At 39.0% G+C, this 20,502-nt stretch overlaps 1 protein-coding gene and 1 long non-coding RNA gene across 2 annotated transcripts in view; one reads left to right on the forward strand and one right to left on the reverse strand.

The window, feature by feature from the left end:
* The window catches only part of LOC141423885 (uncharacterized), a 47,296-nt gene extending 31,186 nt beyond the window's left edge, over positions 1–16,110 (reverse strand). Inside the window, exon 1 of the long non-coding RNA XR_012448646.1 lies at positions 15,823–16,110. This is a non-coding gene — a long non-coding RNA (uncharacterized lncRNA). The remainder of the gene's footprint in view (positions 1–15,822) is intronic.
* Znf475 (zinc finger protein 475) lies at positions 14,512–17,502 on the forward strand. Its single transcript, XM_020163961.2, has 2 exons — positions 14,512–14,791; positions 17,351–17,502. The coding sequence occupies exons 1-2, from the start codon at positions 14,617–14,619 to the stop codon at positions 17,500–17,502; spliced, it is 327 nt and encodes a 108-aa protein (XP_020019550.2). The 5' UTR covers positions 14,512–14,616.
* Positions 17,503–20,502: the final 3,000 nt, after the last annotated feature.

The following is a 20,502-nucleotide window of genomic DNA, read 5'->3' on the forward strand; positions in this document are numbered from 1 at the left end:
CTCGTTGTTGTATATTGCTTCTCCTCAAATCATTTATCTCTTTCTAGCTTTTACTTTTCTCAGGTTGTCTTATATATAAAAAAAAGTCCTACAAATTGTAGAAGAGCCTAATAAACCCAGGAACTCAGTAAGTTTCCAACTTTCCTGCTCCAAAATGTGTCTTGATGCCATGATCCTAGCATCAGATACCTTCCAGGCTGCCTCACGCAGAGAAGGTGAAAACATAAAGGTCTCCATGGTCCCATCTTAAACTTCAGAACAGAGGCACAGGGTAGAGAGCAAGGGTTAAGGGGTCATGATCAGCCGCCATGATTGGAAAAGAAAAAAACTGTCTCAGAATTAGACTTCCTTCTGGCCCTCTGAGGTGGTAGCCTTCTTCTTTTCATGGGAAACTTCCTCTGTTGTGTTGTCCATCGCCCCTCAGCTGGAGGCACTTTCAAATGTAAGCTTGTAAACAAGTCAGGTGCTGAAAATAACCTAAGTTCTAACTTCAGCTCTGACAGTCTAGGCTTCCCTTTTATCTAATTATGGACGCTGGACAAATTAGTAACTGTGTGAGTTTATGGGTTTTCCTGTCTTTCCCAGATGGCTCCTTTGTTGCTTCATTTCATTCTGTGACTTAGAAGTCATCTGACCATGAGGGTCAGACCTGATGCCCCCACACAAGGGCATCCTCTACCCATTTTCTTCTTCAAGGAAAGTCATTTCTGGCAAGGATTTGGCAAGAAATTTAATTAATGTCTGTTAAGGTATAAGGAAAAAAAAAAACAGTTTTACCTCAAATGGAAAAGAAAATCTTCAACTAAGAAATTCTATTCCTTTCAGGAATATAGGCTCAAATTTGGAATTAATTCTTTGACCTATATTTTTCGACTTTGTATCTCAGGATAAACAAATAACTAAAATGTGAAATATATACATAAAATACCAAGGATTCTTCTTTAAAAATCAGGTAGGTGAAGGTACTTTAATGTTAACAGTATTTCAAATGAATAAGCAATGTTAAAAGGAGTAAAATAAAACTCTAAATCAGAAGTCACAGACTCTCTTATAGTTGGCTAATAGACAGACTGGACTGGAAAATTCCTTTACGTGGCATCTAGTGATTTCCAAAAGCAATTAATTTCAAACAACGATCCTTCCAGATGTGACATTTGGTAGATTTGTTTGAACACACCAGAAGCGAATGTCAAATACCAGTGGTTTCTAGACAATCAAATTCTATACTTGTTGAGGTTTGAGACTGAATTATGCAGTAACTGCTATATTTTAAAATGCTGTTAATATTTTGTCTTCATGGATAGACCATGCCTGAGGGAATGGCAACCTCACTGCACACATGAGCCTCAGTCAAGTTGGTGGAAAGTGTTTTAAATGGCTGCAGGCAAAATGCTGACACCGGAAGACATCTTGGTGACTTGGCCTTATACTCTAACCTCCTTTTCCTTTCAGCACTGGCCAACTCCACCCCTTGATATTGTTAGGAGGGGGTTGAGAGAAGAACCTAGTAAACTGCTTCATAGGAAAATGTCTCTCATAAGACTATCTGCATCCTGGAAAGGGATCCAGGAGATCCCCTTTAACACACAGGATGAAACTGTTTAGGTCACTGGGAGAGGAACTAGGAGCAGAGCTGGGAGCTTTGCTGGATTCTCTTGAATCCAAGACTCACTCAGCAGACATGTGAGGCAGAATTTGTTACTCTACTGACCTCTGGTGATCATATTCCTATGTGTCTAGAAGCAGCTGGAATCAGACAAAATTGGATTTAGATCCTAGGTACACAACAAAATCACACCTCTTTGAGCACATTACTGAACTTCCCAAGCCTCTGTCTCCCTAAATGACAGGTCCACATGTGAGAAGGACAGGGATAGTGCCTGGCAAGGCATCAGTTCCCTCGCTCCCCTCCACAGTGGTAGTGGGGTGACAAAGAGAGTCAGAGGACTGGGGTAAAACCAACAAGCAGGTGCCTCCGTTTCCTGGCTTGTAAAATGTGAGTTTTGTTCAGAGGATTGTTATGAGAATAAATGAGATAACATGCAGAGTGCAGGGCCAGTTATAGAGTAAATGCTGGGTAATTGTTAACTATTTTATGTTTCTTGGCCAGACATTTTCAATATTGCAATGAATACAAGCATTTATACAAGAGATTTTATTCTTTTTCTCCCTCACAGAGCAGGGAAGAACTCTCCCTCTCATTTTGCTCATCTTAACTTTCTGCATGCTATGGTATGCCCGTGCACTCACCATGGACGTCCCAATTATTTGACCTAACGGAAGGGATCAGGAGTGTGGAAAATCTAAGATAGTAGCTAAGATCCTGCAAAAAGAGAAACTCTCATTGATAGAATGACACCCATTCAAACTGCTGCACTATCACACCATTCCCTCAGTCCCTGGCAAGATGTGCCATTTTTAACATCCAGCCCGGGGTTTGTGGGGGGAGTTCCCCAGCAAATAAATGATGTGAGAATCACCCACGGTTACTGTGTGCATATGGTCTTGGAAATCCATGTCATATCCCCTCCTGTAGCAGCTCCTTTTGCCTAAGGGTAGACTTCAGACCTCTTGCCCTGTTCTGCTGTAACTGAAACTACACTTAAATTCAGAGAAGGCTCTCCAGTGTGATGACCTCTAATCAATCCTGAGCTACTTTTGCTCTAAGGCACCTTCCCTCCTACCTGGCAAATTTTGTTGTTGTTGTTGTTGTTTTAATTCCATAGTCAGAGATTTAGTCCTTTGAATTAAAGCACTGACTTTATAGAAGATTCCAGAAAAAGTGCAGGTAACAAACCCATTATAGCCATTGGCACACAAAAACAATAGCCCATTTCTTAGAACTGAGAAGTAGGGCAAATACCTTGCACTGGAGAGATTGAGAAAATAGGCTGTTCAGAGTCACAGGCTGAAATGCACCGGGGGCAGAGCAGGCTGCACAAAGAACAATGGGAGAAATAGAGCCAGTGGTATCCTGGAGAGTAAGTCCCACCTACGGGCATCCCCATGGAAATATTTTGGGAACATTGGCTGGCAAAATAAAGCATGCTGCAAGCTGAAATGGCTGTTGCTCCATCAACTTGCCATCTGAGATTCAGAGCATGAAGCTGAGGGAGGCTGTACTGCAGGGGAGTTTGAGGTGAGATGGGAGGCCTGGGTCCTAAGAAGCCAGCTGTGGATGCTGTGGATGCACAGCTGTCACAGTGTTGCATGATTGTATGAGAGAGCAGGGGCGTACACTTCATGCCCAGGTATAGGAGGTGCACTCTGCTGCCAGCCACCATCTGGATCACCTGTGAGAGTCTCGTGGTCAGACATCTGGGCACCAAATCTTCTAAGAGGTTGAAAGGATCACAAAAAGTTCAGCATCCTGGGAAGGTTCCTGGTCTGGAGAATTTTTATCAAAATTTACCAGCCTGAGTTCAAACACGTCATGGGCAGAGACGTCAAGGAAAAGCATCCTCCACTCAGCAGGCCCCTTCTCATCCTCCTCCCTATCCCCCACCCCCAGTTCTTCACTGATTTCATGCAGAACAGGCTCTGTGCATCCTAAATATAGAGCTCTAAGGGCTGGAGGAGTGGCACAAGCAGTAAGCATGAGGCTCTGCGTTCAAAACCCCAGTGCTACCAAAAAACAAAAAACGAAATCCAAATATAGAGATCTGTCAGAACTCTGATATTTCCCCAAAGACAGAGCTTAAAAAGTATTTCCCAGATAAGGAGGTGAGTTGAGTATGGTCATTCCCAGTGTTAGGCCAGTTCTCAGGTCTGTACTTAGCACCATGCCTGGCACACGGCCTGGAAGCAGAATGTACTTCCAGAGCACAGCATCTGGACTGCCGTGGAGTCACCAGTTGGCTCAGTCTTTGCTCCCGATGCGTCCACTCTGTGCAGGGCTCATCTGAATCAGTCTCAACTCTACTCTCTACTTTACTTCTCCTTACAATGTAGCAGCACCATCAATATTTAGAATCCCATTGTTGTATGGGCCTTTGTGAAATTGAAAAATTTTAAATTAAACCCAGACAGTCATAGACTAGCCATTCTGGTTCCCAGTTATGCTCCATCTGAGAGAAAAATATGCATTGACTTATGGGGGTCAGTGCTAGGCCTGCTTATGAGACAGGGTAAGAGTTGTCATGTCTACCTTTCCCATAGTCACTTTTTTTTTTTTAACATGTTGTGACTTGTATCATTACAGATTAATGATTACATCCATATGGTTGGAAGATATCTGAAAGTAGGTGTGCCTTTTTCTAACTTGATGAAAGTTGTGGTCAGGCTAACAGGCTGTTTCCCATTTAGGATGCTCTTTCACCTCTGGGTTCCCGAGTTTTGTCTTTAACTCTTGAGTTAATGCATGACCTCAAATAAACACATGGAATGTGATTGTTTTGATGCAGGGATTTTATGATGCAATCTCAAAAGAAAAAACAAAACATTAAACTTGTACGTTTTAGAAAATATTTTCAAGTAACATGCCAAGTATGTTATTTAAAGCAAGGAACCAGGTATTTCATTTAATTTGCATATATATTTAGTAATAAAGAATATCATTTATATTTTGATATGGTTTCTTTGGCACAGTCCCACTACAATAGTCTTAACAGAAAGGACAAGTCAGTGCCTTTAATGACAAGAAATAAATCCAGCAAACTCCTGTCTTCCAATATGTGAATGTGGGAGGCTTCCTCTATTCCTCGGTAGCAGATGGCTAGTTATTGCTGTGACTTCCTAGAGCCAGAGTTCTCAACATTATCTTTCTTCCCAATTGGCCCTGAAGAATGTACTGTAGATAAAAGGAGGACACAGACAAAATCAAGGGAAAGGTAAAGGGTGAGTAGTGTGAGGTAAGGGGGCCTTTTCAGTATCCCTAAAGTCAACTGAACATAGTAACTGACCTTATGCTTTTGTTGGTGCACACACACACACACACACACACACACACACACACACTTGTATACTAATGGACCTTGAAGTTCCTCATGACGAGAGATGAGAAACTAGTCAGTTAGTTTGCAGTTCATGTAATTCATGTCTGACTGCAAGGCTCAGGTTCTGACACTGAATTGGACGTGGTGAAATTATGTTTGAATGGAGTTTGTTACTAGACTTCTTTCTCTGTCAAAAAAAAAAAGCTCTTAATGTCCTAAAAAACTCAATGAAACAGTTTCTAATTTTCTTTAGGTCCTTTTTTTTTTTTCCAGGTGTGTTATGTGAGTTTTGTTTGAGTATGTTGAACTAGAGAACTTTCTGGAAGACAAATTAGAGTTGAGACCCTCCATCATTATAAATACTCTTAATTCCTGGCAAAATAACTCCAAAACACATTAACACATCAACCTTGTCCGAGGCTGCCCTTGAGTCTACCACCTGACATGAGCATAACAATGGAAAATTCCCATAAACTCTGCCTGCATGAATGCTTTTAATCACCTTTTTTGAGAAATAACTTACTACAATAAACTGCATCCATAAACATGCAAATCAATGAGCTTTGATGATTTTATACACCTGTGATATCACCAACATAATCAAACAGAATATTTTCACCATATCTCAAAGTCCCTTATTGTCCTTTGTCCCAATCTCTCCCTCCATCCTCCAGGAAACCACTAATTTGACTTTCAACCACTACAGATTAGCTCAAATCTTATAGAAATGAAGAAGATGATACACTGGGAACCCTTTTGCGTGTGTTTTTCAGCACGGTGTTTCTGAGATGCCCCTTTGCTGGTGCAGGTAGTGATAGTTCTTTTCTCTACTGCTGACCAGTAATCCATTAGACAGCTGGATTCCACTATGTTGATCCATTCATGGATATTTCCAGTTGCTTTAGTGTTTCTATTATGACTTGAGACTTCTGTCTATTTTAATGAAGGCAGAATCACTTTGCATTGTCCAATACAAGGTAACAAATATAAATTGCTCCAACTAGCCCATTGCTTAATTTGATTCTGTATCAAAGTCTTCAACATTGCATTTGAGTCTTAACACAATACTTCTCATTACACACCATCATTTTCTTCTCTCTGCCTTGCACAACAATGCAATGCTTTAATTTGGGTGCTGCAGGTCTTGTGTCATCTGTCAAATCTCTACTCCTCTACTGATGGATGATCAAGATAACAGGTGAACAGCCAGAGGGAGAAGTGCATAGAAATATGGCACTTCCATGTTCTGCTGTGTGTACCACCTTCTCAGGACTGCAGCATGTTTGCCAACTTGGAAGCAATCTGAGCACTTTCATTAGGGTTTTTATGGAATGACTGATTTAGTCATTGGCCATTTGTGATTAACTCAATCCCTAGCCCCTGTCCTCTCCTCATAGGTCAGGAAGTAAGGCTAAAAGTTTCAACTCTCTTAGTTTTCATGAACCAAGTCTTGGTCTGTCTTGCAACAAGCTCAGCCACCAGTCATCTCATAGGCATACAAAAAGATTTGTAATTCCAAGGATCTTAGAAGCTCTTATGTTGGGAGCCTAGAACTAAGACTGAATAGAACAACAACAACAAAAATCTATCACCTCTGTCACTCAAGAAATTACAAAGGTTTGGGGAGCTCTGTTTCGGGAACTAGGAGCAGAGATGAGATATGTTACTGTATCACAGTATTGTACTTTTTTTTTCTTTTGCTGTCCTGGGGATCAAACCCAGGGCCTCATGCATGCTGGGTGATTGCTCTACCACTGAGCTACTTCCCCAGCCCATCCCCATCCCCACTGAGCTACTTTTATTCCATACAACGCCATATTAATTCTTCTTATTGATTCTAATTCCAACAATGAATTCATTCTAACACTTGATTTTATGACACATGCAATCTTTCAATATCTCTATGTCTTCCGAGTTACTTAAGTTTCAGAAAATAATCTAGGCTGTACTCGATTTTATCTTTATGACTGATTTTATCACCTAATTCCCTGTGTAAGTTTTGTGTCTGGAACTGATATTCTTTATTACCTCATTATTATAAAAATGACACATGAACACTATTAAATTCAAAAACTTATCTCCATGTTTACATTGCTTTAATTGATACAAAAAGAGAAGAATTTGGTATTGCTAACTTCTTTGTGCCTCTCCCCCTACTAATTTTGATACTTGAAGTATTTTTGTCAAGGTATCCTCCTTTTATATTCCTTTTTGTAACTTCAATTACTATACTTATTTTGTTTACTTTTGTGTTTAAATGGATTAATTACTAGTCTCTTAGTCACATCTTCTATTCTTTGAGCTTTTTTTATTGTTGTTGGTTTATCCTTTCCTTATATTTTATAATGAAATGCACAGCAAACTATTGAATAATAGAGGGTCAGGGAGACAGAGAAAGAGTAAGTAATAGGGTGGGTTGATCTGATTAAAGTACAATATATACATGTGTGAAATACCAAGGCCCCCAGCAGTAATATGCACTTAAAGAAATGAAGGACAGGAAGGTAAAACAGGTCCTATCGGGGGCAGGTATCAGTGGGAGGGAGGAAAGTAAATGGAAAGGGTGAAAAAAAAATTTTAGAATCAGGGCTAGGGTGACTATAATTTATTGACTACACAGCGACACTTTAGAGAGCAAAAGAAGAAGCTATAAATATTTAGTTAAGAAAAGTATAATAAGGACTATGCTAGACAAACCAGTGCTTGGGATCACCCTGCAGCAAGAAGTACATATTCCTAGCTTCTTGTGTGCTTCAATTCAGCACTTTCTGAGGCATTTGAAGAGTGCCAAATAGCTCCTTAAACAAAGAAGCATCTATTTGAAGGAAATATTTGGCACTATCTAAAGGGTTCAGTAGTTTACTTCCAGGGATTTTAGGCAGTCCATTAGGCAACTGAAATCACTGTCATGATTCTGTATTCATGTTCATTTTCTGCAGAAATGGTCAATAATATTTATCAGTTTTCAGAAGGCCTGTTATCCCACAAATATTGCTTACTAATTTCTCTTCATAAAAAATCTCCCCCAAACCATGTACTTGGATCATGTTTTCTTAAATCTCCTATAATACCACACAACTATACTTTCACACTATAAATTCACTTTGCATTTATTGTTGAGCGAATATAAGAAATTAACAAATGATGGAGTGTTCTGATCTTTTGTAAAACTACTAGAAATGACTTCCATTTTAGTTTGCAATATCTCTTTCATTAAGATTCATGCTATTATACAATAATATTTGTGTTAGTGTTTCCTTCTGGTCAATAGTCACTCTTACTTCTAGACGCTCTCTTAGGTATTAAGTTGTGTATTTCACCATGGTTCCTTTTAGGTTGAGCTATTACGGAGCTCATCAAGAAATGTTTGAAGATATTTGAAGTCCAGGTTTTCTGAAACACTGTCCATTCCCCTTCTATCAATATCTCTCTTAAGGTTCTTTAAAAAACCAACCTCTTTTCTTGGTTCTTATTCTTTCCCTCTTGTTTTTATGATGCTGTTACACTAATTTTAAACTATAAAAATGAATAGATGGATGGCAGGCAGGTCATACATACACTGAATAGGAAAAAAACTTGTTAACTGTTCCTTTCACTTTGTGTTAACCAGACGTGGCACTAAATGTGAAGTGTTTTTCACAGAGAAAAGACATCAACAAAAAGAAAAAGATGCTTTATAAAAAAAAATGATAATTCCAATAGTGCCCAGCAAGACGACTGAAAACACATGAAAGTTAGCAGACTCAAGTTAAAAGAGCTACACACATGTGAAAGCTTTCCTTAAAGTGTTCAAGTGCTAAGTTGACTTTCCCAAGAAGCTAAAAGGACATAAACAAAACTGTGATAAGCCCTACAGATGTGTGAGTATAGCATATCTCCCTGCCTCCCATAGAATGGTTGACATCTAAAATAGTGCTTATGTAGTTTAGTTTACTCTTTAAAAAAGAGTATTTTACCTTGGTATTAAAAAGTAATGCTACAATATTATCTAAAACTGTGGACATGAAAAGTGTAGATGTAATCCTTTGCTCTGCAGAACTGTCGACTTCCTCCTTGCACTCCTTTGATTACACTTTCCTGATGGGCTCCATGAGGACAGATCTCCCTGTCTTCACATAACCCGGAAGCCAACCTTCTTCTGCCATGTCAGTGAAAGCTATCTGACTGCACAGGAGGTACGAGGGGGCTCCCTGCTGGTTCCCTACCCTCTCCAACTCCCCCATCCCCACTCTGTCTGAAAACATTAAAGAACCTGAATAGTGAACCCTTGGCAGATGGGGTTGTGGTGATAACCACCAGCTGGAGATCGCTCAGCTTTCCCTTGAGTTTCAACCTAACATTGTGAAGTTAATGACAAATAAAATTGGTTATGTTATCTCTGTTCAGACCCAAGGGGGTGCGGTTTTCTCTTCAGCTGCAGCTGAAGCCAGTACAGCTGGGCTGCTTATACTTCCCTAGAGTCAGGCTTTAGAAGATGCTCAAAACCTTAGAACATGGAGTATGTTTCAGGTTCAGCTGAAGTTCAACCACAAATACAGAGCATATGGGAAGCTGTGGAAAATATAATATAGACCATCTTAGCGTTTTTATGGTACTGATTTTCCCTCACATCGCTTTCAGTCATTCTATGTGTGCATCCTAGCCTCTGTGCCTGCTGCATGCTTCTAGATCCCTTGCAGAGGAAATCTTCTGACAATTTGATGTAAATGTCTTCATTTATGGCCCAGGCCATTCATTTTGCTTATATGCTTTCAGTTAAATACTGGATTTAGCTCTTACTTTCCATATGGAATTTTAATAAATCCACTATTCTCAGAGTAAAACAATAACTTTTTATTTTTCAACTTCAAGTCTGTATTTAATTAACCATTCAAGTAAATAAACACACAAAAATAGTAGGTAGCTGTTTGGGAGTCTTAAAAATTATTGCTTATGCCATGTATGTCCTCACAGGTTTTGAATTCTGGAAATAGTTCTAAGGTCACTTTTCTGGTTGCTAGATTCTACTACATGGCAAAATAAAGTGTGTGGATTTATTCACCTGGAATCTGCTTTTATTTCTGGTAGGGAGAAATCACAAATGTGTATTCTTCTGATCATGATCTTGCTCTCTGCTTTGTCCAGTTCCAGAATAATTTTCAATAGTCATAGTTAAGAGTAGGTTGATTCTAAAACATACACATTTTATCATATTTTATTCTCCGAAAGGTGACCACACAATCCATCAACAATTTGTTTCTGTTTTCCGGCCTCCTGGTACTACTAAAGAGCACAATGGCAAGGTCACTTAACTCTACTGAAATTTCTTGCCACACTCTGTAACTATGTCTTCTGCATTAATTAGTATTTTTCTTTAATTGAATCTGTATAACATTCCCACATTTGCAATCCATCATTTTTCACTGTTCTTTTCTCAGAATCCAAATATCTACATCCTTTGAATATCACTCACATGAGAAAACTAAAGTCACCTATGTGAACCTCATCAATTCCTCACTTTTTTATACTTGATCTTAGCCAAAAGGCCAAGAAGAGATTACTACTCACTTCACTTTAGAGAAAAACCATGTTTCTCTAAGTTCATCTGTTTCCTCTTTCTTCCTTTTCCTCAGAGGCTAACTCCTTGACGCTCTCCCACTTCCTCATCTGAGACCTTCCTCTGAAGACTATTCTGTTTTACCTTAGGCCTACATTCTCCCACCCTCTTACTAAGACACCCTATCCTTTAAACAACAAATCTTTCTTTGACTCTGCTTACACCTCAAATTTCCTTTCTGCAAGCTGTTTGAAAGCCTTGCTCTTTTCCTTTACCTAATTTTTAACTCCTAACAATTTCATCTTTGCCCTTACCACTTCACTGGAAATAACTCTCAAAAGTCACTGGTGTGTAATCTACTGGTAACTAAATCTTCCCTCTATCACCCAATACTTCTTGTAGCACTTGACAGAGTGTATCACACCATCTTTCTGGGAACCAGAATGAAGTCTTTCTAGAATTCTGAATAAAATCTCTTTTTTTCATGTCCTGTTTCTTTAACTGAAACTTTCTATGTGTTTTCTATCTGCAATCTTTCTTATCCAATAGCCTTATTATGGATATTCTACAAAGAATTTTTCCCTAATGCCCTCTCTCGATACTACCTTCTTTTAGATTTTCCTGTTTTAAACATCTTTTCCTGTGTGAATAGTTCCAGAAATCATTAATCCTAAATTGACCCTTGAATTTGCTGTTTTTGCTGGATATAGGTACTCACATTAAATTCTACTACTATAAAAAAACAGCTGGGCATGGGTGGCTCACACCTGTAATCCTAAGTACTCAGGGGCAGAGATCAGAAGGATCGTAGTTTGAAGCCAGTCAGGCAAATAGTTCATGAGACCTTATCTTGAAAAAGCCAACACAAAAAAAAAGGGCTGGTGGAGTGGCTCAAGGTGAAGGCCCTGTGTTCAAACCCTAGTACCTCAAAACAACAACAAAAAATTCTATTATTATGTCAAACCACACAGATCCAGAACAGAAACAGTGTTTTTCTCCTTCTCCAACTTGTCTTTCCTGATGTCTCCTTGTCTATTAATGACATCATGATCTTCCTCATCACTAGAAGAAAATTGGTGGCATTTTCTTGGGTCCATGATTTTTTTACCACCAAAGTCATGGGTTCTCAGGCTTTCATAAGTGCTGCACAGTTGGTCCCATATTGCCAGACTAACTTTCTTAAAGCAGTTATTTTTTCTCCCGATTAATAGTTTCCTATCATTTACAAAATAAAATACAGAACTTAACATGGCATTTGTGATTGTTCATGATATGACTGCACCCTATCTGTCTGATTCTGTTCTGATGTTTCTTCATTTTCTGTTCCTTCACCCCTTTCAGTCCTTTAAATTCTGCATTCTTCAAATGTTACCTTCTTAAGCCTCTCCCTGATCTTCACAACTGATGAAAACCTTTCTAACATCTAAATTTCTGTAATAATTTGCTTGCCTCAGCACATCAGCTTTATTTCACTTCATATTTGTATGGAATGCTTTTTTGCTATACTTTCACTTGAAACCTATCTGCCTCTTCATGTTCACAAAATGTGTTTCTTGTAAATAGCACATAGTTAAGTCTTAGATTTTTTTTAAAATCTAGGTTGGTAATCTATATACTTTAATTGTGTTATTTAGCCCAATTATAGTTACTGCAATTGTCTATATGTTTGAACTTAAGTATACCACCTTGGAGTCTTAATTCTATTCACCACTCCCACCTTACTTTTGGGGGGGCAATCCTTTGTTTCTCCTTTCCTACTTTGGGAGTTGGTTAATTCATTATAGTTTTTCTAGTACTTTCTTTCCCCTATTGATTTTCAGTTGTCTCTTTGCATATCTGTGCATCTTTCACCCATCATATTCAAATTCAAAAAACTATCTCGAGAAAAATGTAAAAAAAAAATCTATGAATATCTATTTTCAATTTTTACTTCCCAATCTTTGTGCTTTTGTTGACCACTATTTGCTTTATACATATGTATCATAACTATGTCATTTGTTATTATTTTTCTTTACAAGTCCCAAAGTATAAAATATACAGTCATATTTACATATATAAAAATTAAGAATATGTTTATTTACTTATTTATGTATTTATTTACTTTTGCTATACTGGAGGTTAAACTCAGAGGTATGCACTTCCTAGGCAGGTGCTTTACCACTTGAGCCACATTCCCAGCCCTATCTGCTTTAGTCGTTTTTCTTTAAATAGAACTTGCATTTGTGCATGAGCCAGCCTCAACCGTGATCCCCTCTTACGCTCCCCATGTAGCTAGGATGACAGGTGCATGTCAACACACTTGTCTTTTTATTGGTTGAGATGGGGTCTTGTGAACTTTTGCCTGGGCTGGGTTACTGCGATTCTTTAAATCTCTACCTTCAGAACAGCTAGGATTGCAAGCATGAGCCACCACTCCTGGCTTCTCTCTTCACTAGAGAGAGAAGAGAGAACTCTTTTCTCTCTTCTCAGGAAGCTGGAACTTCCTGTATATTCACACATGCTATCTAACTTTCCTTCTAGATCTTTTAACATATTTAGTATAATTATTTTTAAATAATTATTTTAGGTTTTAATTAAAGTAAATATTGTAAAACCATGATAATATCAAAATCTAGGCACTCTCTGACTCTGGTAATATTTTAATTGTATCTGCAGGTCCTATTTTCTGTATTTATGGGTACATCTTGTAATTTTTTTTTTTTTTTTTTGTAGAACCGGGGCTTGAGCTCAGAGTCTCACATTTGCTAGGCAGGTGCTCTACCACTTGAGCTACTCTGCCAGCCCTGCTTTGTAATTTTGACTGAATGCTTGATGAGTGTAAGAGAACAGTAGATGCTGAGGTAATATGCTCAAAAATGGACATTTGCCTCTTCTGCCAGGCTGTCACTATAAATGGCTACTTCAATTTTGTCTCTAATTTAGCAGGTTTGGGACCTCATCTTTGCTTTAGTTTTGTTTGACACACTACAGAAAGGCTTTAAATTGTTCTAGTGGTAAACTGCCTGCCTCATACTTAGTGTAGGAGCTGGATCTAAGGGATCCTCTCCATTCTCCTGTTGCATTCTTAGACTTCTGTAGACACTGCATACCCAAAACACCGAGGGAGTCTTCCTTAATGCTTCTCCCAATGCTCTATCATTACACTGCTATTATCTGGTACACAGTACCCAGCCTAGTTCTCCAGTTCTACCCTCAGACTTAGGTAGGCCAGTCTTCATGAGTTGGTGGAGGTTTTTCACTACTCCTACCTTTCCTCAGGGTTCCACTGTCACCTCCTGTAACTAGGTGCAAGACCTGGTGAGTGGAGAACTGTACATAGGCAGCCCCTGCATGCTTACTCTTTGGAAGGGTCCATACCTAGCTGCACACACGTGTCCCTGAGACAGACAGCTGTCATGTCACACTCACATAAAGTTTGGAGTTGAGGAAGTTTATTTGGTTATGCTAATTCTCTTCAAACCTAGGCAAGCCTTTAGTTCACTAGTTTACCTCACAACTTTGAGGCCAAATGGGCTTTAAAATTATGATTCTGTAGGCTGACTGCTTCTCATTGTTTAGGTAGGGTCATTGTTTTTGTGTCCCTTTATCTGCAAGACAGAAGTAAAAAATTGTTTCTTGCATATTGTACTTAATTGTCTCTTAGATTTGACCCCCTCTCAGAAAACAAGAAAACTAACAGTTTAAGTAGTTTATTTGAGCAGTGACCCAGGATACCTCAGGAAAGGAATAGGAGGGAATGGAAGAGAAGGAAGTCTATACAGTGTGTGTGATGAACAGCTGTCTCTCTTGGGACTTCTGGAAACTGAGTCAGCCTTGGTGAAGAAGCTGGCTGTCACCCAACTCTCATCTGTGTGTGACTATCAGTCTTGCCTGTGGGCAAGACTATTAGAAGGCAATTAATCAATATTCATTAAATGGGCAGGTACATTTTATTCAGTAAGAATTCTGTTTGGGTCTTCTGTACTTCCTTCCAAATCAATATCCACTCAGATAACATAATTTGGTCTCTTAATTGCCAAAAAGGCTAAATTGGTTGGAATTTTTAAAAATCATATTGGTTTTCCAGTTGATTTGAATTACTATAATTTAAAAATAAATACCCAGATTTAAACCTTAACAGATATTTTATATTGTTCGCAGCCAACAATGATAAGGCGTCCACCAATGGTGGTTTGTTACATCTGTGGCCGTGAATATGGAACAAAATCTATTAGCATCCATGAACCACAGTGTCTGAAAAAATGGCACAATGAAAACAACTTGTTGCCTAAAGAGCTAAGGAGACCAGAACCCAAAAAGCCAGAAGTCAGGACCATTACTGGTAAGTTACTAGACTTGAGTACACGAGAGAAGACTTTTCTAATAACTTGTGAGTTGTTCAAACAACTGAAATCAGCAACATTTACTGCCTTGACTACAGCCAAATAGGAAAAACTATTCTGGAATGAATGCCTGTTCAGTGTTGCCTTCAGAAGCTGAGACGTAAGACATTATGTACTGGCAACAGTGTGCCTGAGAAGGACCGACTGGAATTGGCTGCATTTTCCAAAATTACTTTCATATATTATCAAGCATAATGCTTTAAGAAATGTGAAACTTAAAAAAAAACCTTTGAGGACATCCAGAGTCTTGTTTTCAACTATGAATGTGTCTTGATGTTCCCAGGGCAGGAGTATCAAACTCAAATGCTTACAGGGTCCACTAGCCAGGCTACAAAATTGAATAAATTGGTCCATGTATGAAAGAAAAAGGAAGATAGGGACTGGTGAGCTGGAAAGCACCAGCTCCCATAAAGGAGATGGCTGCATGTTAGTACTAGCAGGTGTTATTATTAAGAAATTTAGCAAGTACATCTTTCAATAATAGAAAATGAAAGTGGAAATCTAGACATCTGTATGAAATGTACATATTTAAGAAAATTTTCAATCAATAAAACACTGTGCAAATCAAATGGAACTGGAAGGAACTAGGTTTGTCACATAGGACTTTGTCACAGTGTCTTATGCTTACTCATTTAGAGTGCAAAAATAGTTAAGAGAATATTTTTGCCAGGCAAGCTCAGATTCACTTAAACTTCTATCATTGACATTTCTCAGTTGATTTCCTCCCCATTTCCAAGGTGATTTTTTATTTTAAGAGGAGTATCTTTCAGCTCATCCATTCTCCTTATGTAACCATAGTTACCATGCAGGTCATTTAATATAAATTAGTCCAAAGCATTCTTCCTAAAGATGGGAACAAGGTGAGCTTACAACAGATGCAGAATTCAGATTGTCATAATAATATTCTAGATGCTGTTAGAACCTAAATATTTACAGGAGGACTTTGCATGCAGGTGGGAAAAGAACTCACCTATTGAGGTTAGGGTACACAGAGAGAGTGCTTGCCTCATTGCATTCTCAGTTGGCGCTCCAAATCTGTCTTCTTTCCTCCTGACCTTTTGCCACTTTTTCTCTTTGGCCATAATTATCCCAAGGCTAGAAGTGAGAGAAATGACTGATTTCAAAGGCCTGGTGGGCTCAAGCACAAAAGGTGGATCCTGTAACTGCACTGCCCTACAGTTTCTTTCTTGGTCTCACGCTATGCTTCTCTCTGAAGGTACCTTCCTTCTCTGGGTAGACAGAATCCACATCACCACTCCCTTTCTTTGGAGTCGGTATAGTCATTGAGCTCAAAGCAAAGCCTTATGCAAAAACATTTAGAAGTGTAATGAATCACCTTCATGTGAGAATTAGTGACTCCCAGAGAACTTTTGAATCTGTATTAGAACTCATCTGAGTAATGATAAAGTCAGTGCCATTCTTTTTCCAACCACGCTTTCAAAGCACTTAAAACACATGTTCATAACCTGTAAAAAGTGATATTTGCTGTATCCAAAGGAGAAATACTAGGTTGTGCAGGGCTTTAAATTCCCATGAAGAGAAAAGAAAAGAACTTTAAAAGCAGGCATGTTAAGAATCTGAGGTTTGTTATGGTTTTGTGAAGCATTAGATAGAAATCATATGAGGATCGTTTAGGCTTCAATGAAGTGATATACACTGTGCCAATGATAAAAACTAAGCAATACAGTTTTGAGTGCCTCCTGACATTTTCAGGGGCCTATTTTGGACCATTCTAAGACATAGTCAATTTAATGTACTAAAGTCATTCTTTTAAATGAGGCTTATTAAAGCTAAATTCCACATTGTTTCTCTAAAATAAAGCCATATGGCTTTTTTCCCTATGCTCGGCCAATGAAGATTACACACTTCTCAGCTGTCTGTTTTGTTTTCTTAAGGACTCTTCTTTTCATCAGATTAACTATTTTGTTTGCATTCTTCACTTTAATTACTTAAAGAATCTCCATGTCTGTAGCCATGAAGAGATGATAAATTTTTAGGAGATAATTCATCTTAAATTTGCTCTCAACTGTCAGTTCTGGCCTCTACACACATTTCACTGAAGGATTGCAGAAGAGGAAAATACAAATACATTCATTCCCTATTGTAAGCTTATATTTAGAGTCAACTGAAAGAAAGCCAAAAGTTATATTTGAAAGATAATAATGTGTAAGCAAAGGTATTAATAATTGGTGAAGAGTGCATATCATAACACATAAAACAATGTCTTTCCTTTTTAAAGTTCAAAAAGTAAAAAGCCTCTGATTCCATAGTTGACTCCACTCTTAAGAGTCAGGAGCTCTTTTTATTCATTTATTTATTTACTTTTGGCAAAAGTCATGATTTATTTAAAAACTTCAGTCAACAGGTATTTCCTGAAAATATTTTCCAAGAAAAGTAGATTATGGCTCTCCAGAATGAAAACTAATCTATTCTTATTTTCCTTCTTTTTTCCCCTCTGTCTCTCTCTCTCTCTCCTTTTTTTTTTTTTAACTCTCCAGCCAAAGGGTTCTATGATCTGGATGCCTTAAATGAAGCTGCTTGGACAAGTGCCCAGAGCCAGCTGGTTCCCTGCAGTATTTGTGGGCGTACCTTCCTGCCAGACAGACTGATTGTTCACCAGCGATCTTGTAAACCTAAGGCCGCCAAGTAAAGCCCTTTTCTCTCCACTGCAGTGTTACAGGAATGAATCTCTTTGAAAGAGATTGGGATGCAGTGGGAAGGAGCAAAAGGAGGTGGGGGGCAGAATGAGGAAAACTGGAATTGACTGAGAGCTGGCCTGGCTTGGAAGGCCAGTTCAGTGCTTTGGTGGTGGGAATGTTTGCCACCATTATGGAGGGCACATGCCCAGGTGTTAATAAGCAGCTGCATGTTCATAGGCATACCTGGGACTTTTTCACACATTTGTCAGGCAGGATTACAAGTGGCTGCTTCTTATCAGAGCTGGAATTTTTGTCTAAAGGAAATTTCTGAGCCAATTGTTGCCAATTTTCTTCCATTCTCCTTTCTTAAACAAGACTTTCCACCTCACAATTAGGACTATTTTTCAGTGAACAGAAGCCTTGGGAGCAACATGAGGCACTCTTCAGTCCTAGGGAGAACTGGAGTTCTTCCTAGCTAGGGTGCTTTCTGACTTACTGATTGATTGAGAAGTTTCTATCTTCTGTAAGATCAAAAAAGACATTTTTTTAAAAAGCTGAGGACTTAAAGTACTGGAACCATATCTAACTCATACTCCCTTTCTGTTCCTAGCCAGTGCCAGCCCCATGTGTCAAGAGACTGCTTCACTTATCAGGTGTCTCCTACAGGAGACACCTACATGGGGAGTTCTTGCCCTCATATTGGTTTATAGGTGATCGTTGAGGTCTAAAAGCCTGCCAGCAAGTTCTGTGCTTCCCCACCCAAGGCCCAGGCACAGTAAGTGGCTTGTGAAAGTTCTCTGAATGTGTATTCATCTAGGTGGGGCTCTCCTGGGAGGAGGCCAGGGCCAGGGAGGTGCCCTGCCCAGGAAATTCTGCTCCCCCAGGCAGCATGGCTTGCTTGAGATCTTTGTTCATTTTTTGGCTGAATTTCAGGGCCATGCTAGATCCACTGGATTACTGCAAGCCTTATACCCATGACCTTAACAGCAGAGTCAGCTCAAAATTATACAGGCAAATTCATTCAACCTAATATTTTGGTCATACATCTACTTATTATCCAGGGTTGGGTTAGGATAATTGTGCTAGTCATTCTGTTTTTCCTGCCTGCTCCACAGGAAGAGATGAACTTTTTTAAAAGTCTGCAGATACCCTCAAAAAGAATCTTATGAAAGACAAGGCATTTAATGAATCATAGTAGATGGCTTAGTTCTTTTATCTTGTTAACCAAAATGATGGCAGCATCTACAGATATTGAGTGTATGTATGTGGGGCAGACTCTGTGCGAAGTGCTTTATGCATCAGTCTATATACATCTCACACTTACCCTATAAGTAGATATAACTATCCTTATGTTACAGATCAGGAAATTGACACTCAAATTAAACATACAGCTAAAGATGACCCTAAGCTTGATTTGAGGGACAGAGTAGGGAAGCCAACTCAGAACTGTTGGGCTTTCAAGCCCACAATCATATCTGTTGCTGTTTATGATAGATAACATCATTAATAAAATTTGTCATACTAAAATAAATGATCAAACAACTATGAAAATTCTTACACAATGTCTAGCATGCTTATGATTCTGCTGCTGCGTTGGATTTATCTTAGACTGAGGTGAAAAACAAAAATTTGAACTGCATGTATTTGGGGTTTCAAAAGATACTTCTCCAGTTTTTAATGTTCCAAAATAAGCTACCAGGGAGATATAGCAAAAGTTCTGGCCTTGACTTTGAAATGAGTTGACACTGGAAGCCATGAAGAGATTCATGGGTGTGACAAAACAACAGCAACAGAGACTTTGTATGTATTGAGTCTGTGAGTTCATAAAGTGGTCGAAAAAGACAGGCTTTCCCAGGAATCATCACATGTGAATGGTTTGAAATCCATCAACAGCTCCACCTCAACTGTCCCTCAGTTTCATGTAATTAAATGTTGGACAAAGTCTGTTGTAATGACATCGACCCAAGAGTTCTGGTCCACTATCAAAAGCAAGTCATCAAAGTCTCACCATTAATAGGAATGAGCTACCTGTGATCTGCCCACTGCCCTCCCCTCAATGAGTTCACATCTGTGCTGATTTGTATAATTTCATTATAACATTATATTTGGGATGTAATGTTATAAACACAACAACGATGCAACTCCCTCTCTACTCTGTTACCTAGTGCCATACAAACCTCAGTTGAATTCTCCTCTAGCTGAGGTTATGGGAAGACTTCCAGGGTTTCTTCATGCTCATTTGCACATTGAATTCAATCAAAGTTTCAGGATATATCCTACCCAAAGGGCACTGATTAAGCACATTCTAATGAGGATATGTAGTGGAGGACATATTTAATATGCATTAAATCTTTCCGATCCGTTAGGAGGCTCTTTGGACAGTTTCATCATAGCATTTTTATCCCAAGTATAACAAGGGACGTCTTAAGGATAACATCCTGTTACAATTGCTTTGGTTGAGATAAAACTGCTCTGAATCCCTTTATTGAAAAAGGTGCTGTTGACAATCCGAGTTATTTGTAAACAAGAGACAGAGAACAGATATCCCAAGTCCTCACCCTCTGAAAATCTGAAAACAGCCCCTGGTCTTTCTGTATTTGCCTGCATTGACATTATCTGCATTTCTTCTGTAAACTCCTGTCTAAAACCAACGTGTACAGCTTGAATCCCTTATCATGTCGGGGCAGGAAGCTCAGCCCTTTCCTTCCCCACTCCTGAGAGGTCCCTTCGCTTTTCTGGCAATGCTCCACCTTCCCTTATCACTGCTGACTTATACTGATTCTCTGGCTGGCCCACACAAATGGCTGTACTCATTTCTACTGGCCCTGCCCACTCTTTATGGCACGAGGTAAAAATGAGGTTTTCCTGCACTTGGAAGAAACAGCACAAATGAAAAGCAGTAAAGTTTCCAGCAGAGGCCAAATTGGGTGGTGTATAGCGAACATACACCAGGAAAAACACTGCTAAATTATCAGGATGGTAAACCTTTATTAGTTCTTTTAAAATTGTGC

The sequence above is a fragment of the Castor canadensis genome, chromosome 6, assembly GCF_047511655.1.
Source record: "Castor canadensis chromosome 6, mCasCan1.hap1v2, whole genome shotgun sequence".
NCBI classification, from domain to species: domain Eukaryota; kingdom Metazoa; phylum Chordata; class Mammalia; order Rodentia; family Castoridae; genus Castor; species Castor canadensis.